This window comes from Tribolium castaneum, chromosome 4, assembly GCF_031307605.1.
Source record: "Tribolium castaneum strain GA2 chromosome 4, icTriCast1.1, whole genome shotgun sequence".
NCBI lineage: Eukaryota > Metazoa > Arthropoda > Insecta > Coleoptera > Tenebrionidae > Tribolium > Tribolium castaneum.
The window spans coordinates 10,497,311-10,505,400 of record NC_087397.1 but is presented as its reverse complement, the minus strand read 5'-3'; the positions used below and the strand labels follow the sequence as shown (position 1 = coordinate 10,505,400).

At 37.1% G+C, this 8,090-nt stretch overlaps 4 protein-coding genes across 10 annotated transcripts; 1 reads left to right on the top strand and 3 right to left on the bottom strand.

The window, feature by feature from the left end:
• Positions 1-33: 33 nt before the first annotated feature.
• Positions 34-3,663, bottom strand: Ctr1A (Copper transporter 1A). 6 transcript variants are annotated; one of them, XM_008202698.3, is made up of 6 exons: positions 3,398-3,663; positions 1,453-1,589; positions 1,275-1,402; positions 1,130-1,225; positions 816-845; positions 34-617 (listed from the first exon to the last, which is right to left on the bottom strand). In XM_008202698.3, exons 2-6 carry the CDS (start codon positions 1,585-1,587, stop codon positions 416-418), a joined length of 591 nt encoding a protein of 196 aa, XP_008200920.1. In that variant the 5' UTR covers positions 1,588-1,589; positions 3,398-3,663; the 3' UTR covers positions 34-415. The 6 variants fall into 6 exon arrangements, with proteins under 6 accessions (XP_008200920.1, XP_064212516.1, XP_008200926.1 ...); XM_064356446.1 differs by lacking the exon at positions 3,398-3,663 and adding an exon at positions 3,262-3,330; XM_008202704.3 differs by lacking the exon at positions 3,398-3,663 and adding an exon at positions 1,674-2,013 and having other exon boundaries at positions 1,453-1,611.
• A 113-nt stretch (positions 3,664-3,776) lies between these two features.
• Positions 3,777-4,596, bottom strand: LOC662361 (uncharacterized protein). Of its 2 annotated transcripts, XM_064356447.1 has the most exons (4): positions 4,468-4,596; positions 4,171-4,381; positions 4,062-4,121; positions 3,777-4,013 (listed from the first exon to the last, which is right to left on the bottom strand). In XM_064356447.1, exons 2-4 carry the CDS (start codon positions 4,291-4,293, stop codon positions 3,855-3,857), a joined length of 342 nt encoding a protein of 113 aa, XP_064212517.1. In that variant the 5' UTR covers positions 4,294-4,381; positions 4,468-4,596; the 3' UTR covers positions 3,777-3,854. The 2 variants fall into 2 exon arrangements, with proteins under 2 accessions (XP_064212517.1, XP_008200927.1); XM_008202705.3 differs by lacking the exon at positions 4,468-4,596 and having other exon boundaries at positions 4,171-4,459.
• A 9-nt stretch (positions 4,597-4,605) lies between these two features.
• LOC662429 (COMM domain-containing protein 10) lies at positions 4,606-6,208 on the top strand. Its single transcript, XM_968523.5, has 2 exons — positions 4,606-5,614; positions 5,663-6,208. Exons 1-2 carry the CDS (start codon positions 5,583-5,585, stop codon positions 6,204-6,206), a joined length of 576 nt encoding a protein of 191 aa, XP_973616.1. The 5' UTR covers positions 4,606-5,582; the 3' UTR covers positions 6,207-6,208.
• On the bottom strand, positions 6,197-8,019 carry LOC662465 (uncharacterized protein). The gene is made up of 3 exons (XM_968557.4): positions 7,790-8,019; positions 7,487-7,743; positions 6,197-7,442 (listed from the first exon to the last, which is right to left on the bottom strand). Exons 1-3 carry the CDS (start codon positions 7,877-7,879, stop codon positions 6,224-6,226), a joined length of 1,566 nt encoding a protein of 521 aa, XP_973650.1. The 5' UTR covers positions 7,880-8,019; the 3' UTR covers positions 6,197-6,223.
• Between the last annotated feature and the right edge of the window lie 71 nt (positions 8,020-8,090).

The window sequence follows — 8,090 nt, the reverse complement described above, 5'->3', positions numbered from 1 at the left end:
CAGACCGAGTCCAAATCACCCAAAAAACAACAGTCAGAATTGCACATATTTATTCCTTACGTTCACAAAAATCACCGTATATACAATTATTTAATAATACTAGTTGAAGTTACGAAATTAAATACTTTTAAACAAATATAACTAGTAATCTCATACTGTAACTTCAAAAAATGAGAACAATAAAATTACAAAACATGGCTGCGATTTCGTAATTTCATTCCTTAATAACATAGAAAATGTTCATAAATTCGTGATATGGATGTCTTGATAATAAAAAGCTAAAATTCGTTATGTACTTTCAAAAATTAAAATGCAGGCACTTAACAAATGTCAGTCTTGCATCCAATTAATCATAGTTAATGCACTGGCAAGACAAATAAAATATAGTACTTAACACTATGCTACCAAACTATCGCTAATGGCAGTGTTCTGTCACGTCGACTATTACAGATTTTTTCCAACCGAACAGGAAGTAACCAACGCCCGCTCCTATCACTACTGCTAGACACAACCATACGTTGTACGTCATGAAAATTAACATCAGAAAGTACGATAGGACCATTTGAATCATGTGCAGGAGCGTTTGGTAGAAGTGCATGCCGCTCAGCATCGTTGGTCTGTAAGAATTACAAAATTAATTGGACTTGATTAAATCACTAAATAAGATTAATCGGTCAAGGAATTGCCAAATGTTAAAAGTTAATAAAGGGTCGGTTATTTGTAGGAAAAATAAAACGAGTGAAAGAAAAAGCAAAAACAAAGTTATTGTGCTGCGTTCTACGTTAGGTGCGTTTCCATACTAATTTTTGACTTACGGTTGTTTATGGATGACTTCTCCCACCATACTAGAATTAGTCAAAAAATCAGATTTAATTAATTAATGTAAATAATATAAAAAACATTTTTAAGACGCTTTCATGCAATTAAAACCAGTGTTACATAAAAATTTCGTAACAAAAAAAACTATCGCTTAGATTGAAGAATTTGAAATGAATATGTCTGCTGATAATGTTCACGTAGCCAATTTGTTTAATAAACTTTGATCTAGCATTGAATCATTTTAGTTCAAGCGAAATAAATCTTTACACCAAAAATCTGTTGTGACAATTGATTGAATTTTTAAACTTACTGGACAATCTGGTTGTCTTCCGACACGACCCCCTTTTCTGGAAGCGTAACGGCCCTGTATTGTAGCGCGTTGTAGGTTTTCCAAAACAGGTATTCCCTAAAATGATCCAAAAAAGCATAAGCGACTCCAAAAAATCGCCTTTCACCTGTAGTATTTCAAGCCTTCGTAAAGAGCTGCCATGAAGAAAATCCCAATCATAGAACCGATCAAACCACCAATGGTTGAGAATTTCCATTGGTCAAAAAGCACAGTTTCATTATAGCCAGTGTGAAACTAGAAAAAATCATTTTGGAAAAAATTCATTAAGAAAATAATTTGCCTACGGCCATGGACATCATATGGCTCATCATATCATGTTTCGGCATGGTTGTGCCGCCCATATCGTGGCCCATATGACCCATCCCTTGATGCATGTTGTGGTCCAGCGGTTCGTGCATGTCGTGGTTGTGGTGTTCCATTTCTGAAAATATTTTACATGGACACTGTGATAATTTGTGTCATTTTATTTAACCACCAAATTGCTAAAATAAATAAAATGACTGACCTACGTTTAAAGTAAAAGAAATCGTTGTTGTCCGCTTACTACAAGGAACTGAACTGGTCTAACTTTCATTAATACGGTTACGGTTAGTCAAATAAAAAGTATTCTCGATTATTATCGTCCACCGATAGATTTGTGTGGAGGGAAGTTATCACTCACAAACGGAAATAACAATGTTACGCTCAGAAAATTGTACCCAAAAAGGATGCGACGATCAAAAACCGAAAAAACGATATTTTATCGGTGGCACTACTTTTATCTACTGTCTACTGTGAAAACAATGAAAATTTGTTTGTCATTATTATCTTTGTTTCCAATACCGATGATGAAATATCAACAGCAATTTTTTTTTTCACGAAAATATATTTTGAAATAAAGGTGACCGATAAAAATACACAAAAATTGCATTTTTCTTAAATGGCAACGTCCTGAAAACATTTCATTTGCTTACTTCATGTAAAATAAAGTACAGTCAATTGCTGAGGTCGCTGAATTCATGAGATACCCAATTACCAATTCAGAATAGTCGCAACTGTTTTGCTATTCAAAGAATTTGGAATGTTTAAAGTCTGAAATTTTAGCGGCACAAACGTCATCATGATAATAGTACAGATTGGAATTTCCGGCCTATTATTGTGTTGAAGTAGTACCACCTTTGCTATTAATTAAACCCCTACAACTGAATTTTGGTTTTTATTTAGTCACTTTCAAGGGTCTACTTTTGTAAATTGTTTACTACTGATATCGACCGCATCAGCACGTAAAATCCTCTGTGGTTTCCTGTGGTCAAAATAAGCCGAAAACAAGTAAAGGACGTAAAATCCCAAAAGTTTGGTTGCTATGATCGCAAATTTGTATCTTCAGACCACGGTCTATTCATTTTATTGAAGAACTTGTTGCACACGGCTGATTTTCGCCTTGCACACGGCACCATACAAGTAGCTTTTCTTCAAAATTCGACTTTAAGTACGCTTATAGAAAGGTACTTATCGTGATAGTCTTACATTTTGCACACGATTCTATAGCTTCGAACCGTGTGCAAAATAAGTACTGCTTGGTCACGTAACTTGTATTTGGCAACAGTTCCAGTTGTTATCAGTTGATGTGAATTTGTATTCGATTATTGGCGGTGATGTGATAAAAACAGGACAAGGCTTCAAGGAGCTACGAATGTGTTAACAGAATAAAGCTCATCAAAATTAAAATCGAATTAATTGGGTTGTGATTACTGACACATTATTTAAATTTAATTTTATTAAATTAGCCTAAATAAAGAATGGTTGGCCCAGCTGTTAGATAATTGCTAAGCCCGACACAAAAAAATTAAAGAAAATCGAGTGGCTAGAAGTTGGGCCAGCAATAAAAATCTAATATTCGTATTTGTTTATCAATTAGCCAATTAAATTATGGTCCTAATTGTTCAACAACAATACAAGCTGTAAAATGTTTTTATCGGGAATGAAACACACTTTAAACTCGCTTGTTATCTCATACTTCCGCAATGACTGTACTTTGATTAGAAAGTGATTTACATTTATTTTTTATTAATTTAATTACACCAAAAATGAAAACATATGTTACAGGAACATACCTCTGTTTTGAGAACAATACCTTGCAAATTTTTCTAAACCTTCAACGCCTCAGGTGTCTTGTTCTACGAACTTACGTAATTAACAACAAACGTAATTCGCTATTCGAAATAGGAATTCAGTAAAAGTAGTACTAACCTTAGACTTGTCCTTATTCGCAAAATTCCAGCTAAGGCCGAACCACTGTCCAATGTGAATGAAAATTGGCGGTGAAAGCTCAACTACTCCAGTTTTAAACAAATAACAATTCTTGTACCTTTCACTTTGAACTTAGAATAAGGAGACACAATAGGTTATGTCGGAAAATTGTAATAAAAGGGATTGCAACTAATGGTCACTTATTTAACAAAAATAAGGATGCTGATTTGAGCAAAATGTATCGTTAAAGCATTTTGAAGACTTAATTAAATGTTTAAATAATTGTTGTGCAACTTCAAAATTTGACAAATGACAGAATCAACTGGGACAACAGCGCTACCAACCCTTCGAAAAAAATGAGGTTAAGTTAAACAAAAAATTCTTGAAATAAATATTTTTTATTTAGAATTATGTACAGCTTTGTAGCACTAAGAGCTAGGTAAATATTTTAAATAAACTACACCGTGGCATTGGGGTTTATTACGTCGACTGGCGAATTCCTTTCTTGCGAGATGTCCATTTCGATTTCATCCTCTTCTTCCTCATCGTGACTCTCGGACTCGTCATCGTCATCGTTATCGTCTTCGTCCTCCTCATCATCGTCCTCATCCAAATTCTGTGGCTAAAATAAGAAACAAGACCAAACAACGCGCTCGTCCCTTACCTCGCAAACCGTTTTACCAATGGGGGCTAAATCACTGTCACGTTGCGATATGGATTGTAGCTACAAGAATTAAATCAAAATTTGTGGAAAATTAGTAACTTTGGGGTACCCAAGCTTGGTGTTGTGCCTCTAATTGCGACACTTCCTCTTCATCGTCGCAAGGCTGATCAACGTCAAACCACAACGGATCGATCAATTTTGGTTTTAGTTTGGGAAATAACGGTATACTCATATCGCAAGGGGGCGAAAAAATTACAGACAATTTTTCAAACTGTCACTATTTTGTCACTACCACTACCAAATTTAGGGTCATAATTTTCCTAAGAAAATAAGCAGTCATAAAATTCATACTGATCGAACCGGTGAAATTGAAATTGAACCAATTCCCGTTAAATAAAGGAATTACCAGCAATAGCGCACTTGTCTAAATAATTTCATAAGATCTTTTTTCATTTTTGGTGTTGTCTTCACCGACATCAATATCGCCAACATGACGTTTTCACTTTCCCTAGAATGTGGTCGAGTTAGCTAGGTTAAATTTGTTTTTCAAATGAGATGGTTAAAAAAACTGGGGAAAATATGGAAAATCACAGTATTAAGAATGAATTGGTTACTTGTTTCGAAAAATGCGCTTTCAAGCAAGGACAATCGTTCCGTGCCCGAGTTACGCAAATCTACGACCCTTCCAAGTTTTGGATGGTTGTAAAATACCGCGAACTTGAAGTGTTTCAAAAGTGTATCTTCAAGTATTATTACATGAATCGGAAGAAATATCAAATACCAAAAGACAAACTTGTGATGGACTTGTACTGTGCTGTTTTTACTGATGGTGGTTTCTATCGAGGTGTGATTACTGGCTTTCCTGCCACTCACCAGAAGGACCAACAGGCCCAAATTTACTTCATTGATTACGGCATAGTGAAAGTTGTGGAAATGAATGACATTTATTTTTTGAGTGATAAATTTTGTCAAGTGCCTCATTTTGCCGTGAGGGCATCGCTTGCAGGTGTATGTCCTAGAACTAAGTCTCAGTGGACTTGTGACGATGTTTTTGAATTTCATCAGTTGGTTGACAACAAGGTTTTAATGGGGGTGATAGTGAATATTGACGCTAATAGACAAGTTCTGGAAGTGCACCTTAGTGAAGACAAACACGGTGTTTCCACAGTTCCAGTTCACAAATTGTTAATTTCACAAAAACGGGCCAGGTTTTTCCACGACAAGGAGGATATTTCCGATAAAGGTCTCTTACAACCAAAGCTAAAATACTCTTATTTATTTCCGTCACATGAAGCTATCGAAAGTGGAAAAGTCCCTACGAATATAAGTGATGCCGAATATCAAATTCAATTCGCGTGGGTGTCTTCTGTTGTTGCACGTTATTATAAAATTCGCGAGACCAATGGTGATTGTTAACATGTTCAAATTTAGCGCCGCATTTTATGACAATTTTCAATAAAAGTGAGGTTAGGTTATCTTTGAGATTTTAATTGTTTTATAAATTAAAATAAAAACTCAAAAATGTCTCTACCCTGGATCACAATTAACTCGCGGTAATTTTAAACTGGTCCAAAAACAAGTGTCTAATTTTACCAATTTAGGCTCCAGGGTGGCGTCTCCCTAATCAACTCCTTGAACAGGAACAAATTTAATCTCTTACTAAAACATATCGTCCAGTCGGAAACCGACGAAATTTTCACACAAGCGGAACTAGCAAAACTGTCCGAATCGTTAAAACTGGACGACGCAAACGTCCAACTGTTAATTCAAAGCATAGCTCACATTTTCAAACAGGCCTCAAAAGTGATTTTAAAACCCACAATTTTGCAAGACCAGTTGGTGGAAAAGTTGAAATTTGAGTCGGACAAGGCCGAAGACTTCGTAAAATTGTGGACTCAAGAAACGAAGCGGAATTTTGATGTCGAGAATTCGAAAAACTTGGATAATATTTCATGGGAGTTGAATGTTGAAGCTGCTTCGAGTTTCACAAACAAGGAGCGTTTTGTTCACTCGCGGTTGCAAATGGCACTTGTTAGCGTCGACGGTGAGGAAAAGGAAAACGTGGTTTTGGAACTGGATGAAGATGAGCTTAAACATTTGTACAACACTTTGGAGAAAATCCAAAATAAATTAGATTCCATCTAAAACGTGTTTTATTGGCGTCAGGTAAGATTTACAATGAGGTTTTTTTGGGCCTCTTTACTCGGTAACAAGTTATGGTGAATATTTTGCTCTGGCCTTGTTTCTGTGGGTATTGTCGCCGCTGATAGTAGCATATGCATAGCCCCTTGCAACTCAGTCATTTCATTGGCAATTTCGGCCTCTTCTCTCAGAAGACGAGTCAAACTGACCAACAAATTCCTAACTTCTGGATTTACAATAACTGGGCTTTCTTCATAAGTATCAATAAAAATATTTGCCGCATCAATTAACACTCTAGCAAAGCGATTTTCAGTTATGTTTCTAATAAGAAATCGTAAAATTTGTATCACTGACTTAACGTCTCGCCCGAGAAAAGCTTTATGTAATGCGCGTCTTTTGATAAGCTCTTGCATCACACTTACAGTCACTTGGGGCGTTTTATTTGCCACATAAGACACCAGAACGCAATCAAGGGCTTTGGAATATTCAAACTTACGCAAACATTTATCGTATTTTGTTTCTTTTTCGTGGTTAAACTGCGGTACAATTGCATCAACTGTTGGCAAGTGTAAGTTTGTTTTGTGTTGGAAAGAAATTTGTTTTTTTACTTTTTTCGTTTTTTCCCCTTCCTCTCTACGACTTATCGCAACTAAACCGTCAACAAGACCCACAACAACGGTTTCGTCGTGTTTCGAAACCCCCAGACTTAAAATAGCGTTAGGGTAGTCCAAGGTGTGAACCACTTTGTAACTACTGAGGTCATAAATTTTCACATGTCTGTCTAAACTCCCCGATAACAGCCGCTTGTTGTCCGAGGCTAATCTGAGACAAGTTATGGTCTTGTGGTGTTGGGAAATACTCCCCAGTAATTTACCACCAGCCACTGTGTCCCATATCTTAATCTCAGTCCCACCAGCTGAGAGAAAAATACCACCAGTTGGTAGAAACAAAAGAGACTCAACGGGACTACCATGATTGACATTGAGAATGGTCTCGTTGGTCCTAGTATCGTACATTTTTACAAAATTGTCATACCCTCCGGCTAGGACAACGTCCGGAACAAGAGGATTTGTAGCCCCGGCTCTAACATAATCACAATGGTCCGAAAACGTAGCAATGTTGGTCTCAGTCGGAATGTCCCAAATTTTCACACTCTTGTCGTCCGAAAACGACGCAATTTGCGGCCTCCCTTCGATGAAAAAAGTCCTATGAACCGCAGCACTGTGTCCTTTAAACAACCTACAACAAAATTAAATACCACTCAAAACACACCACCTGCTCACCTTAGGAGACTTTTAGTCGAAACGTCGAATAACTTGACACTCGCTTCTTCACCACCGGCGCATATAAGCCGCCCATCTGACCGGAAAACAGCCCCATATGCACTTTCCCTAAACCTTGATAAATTCTTAGCCACCAGTTTAGTGACCGGGTTGTACACTTGCACACGCACTGAGCACGTTACAGCAAAATAGTAGGGCTCAACGGGGGAAAAATCAATGTAGTCGATGGGCCCAAACTCCTTCACCAAGACAGGGGGCTACAATATGAAATTAAGCGGTGCCAAAACGCACGAACAAACCAACACTAAGCTGCTTCCAGTAGATATAGTCAGGGGTGACCACTGACGCGCTTTTTTGGTAGATTTTTGTGTTCAATTTCTTGAAGGAACTCATTTTCAAAGTCGTCAACACGTGCGTTTGACATTTGCAACGGCTGTCTCATTTGAGCGAAATCGCGTCAGGTGAAATGAGATTTGGCGCAATTCTAATTGTTATTTCATTACCAGGTGTTTAGTACGGGGAAAGTTCATCCAAACGCGTTTAATTAAATATTTGGATGAATTAGTAATGAATTAATAGGGATTGGCGTTTGCGGGACGTGGCG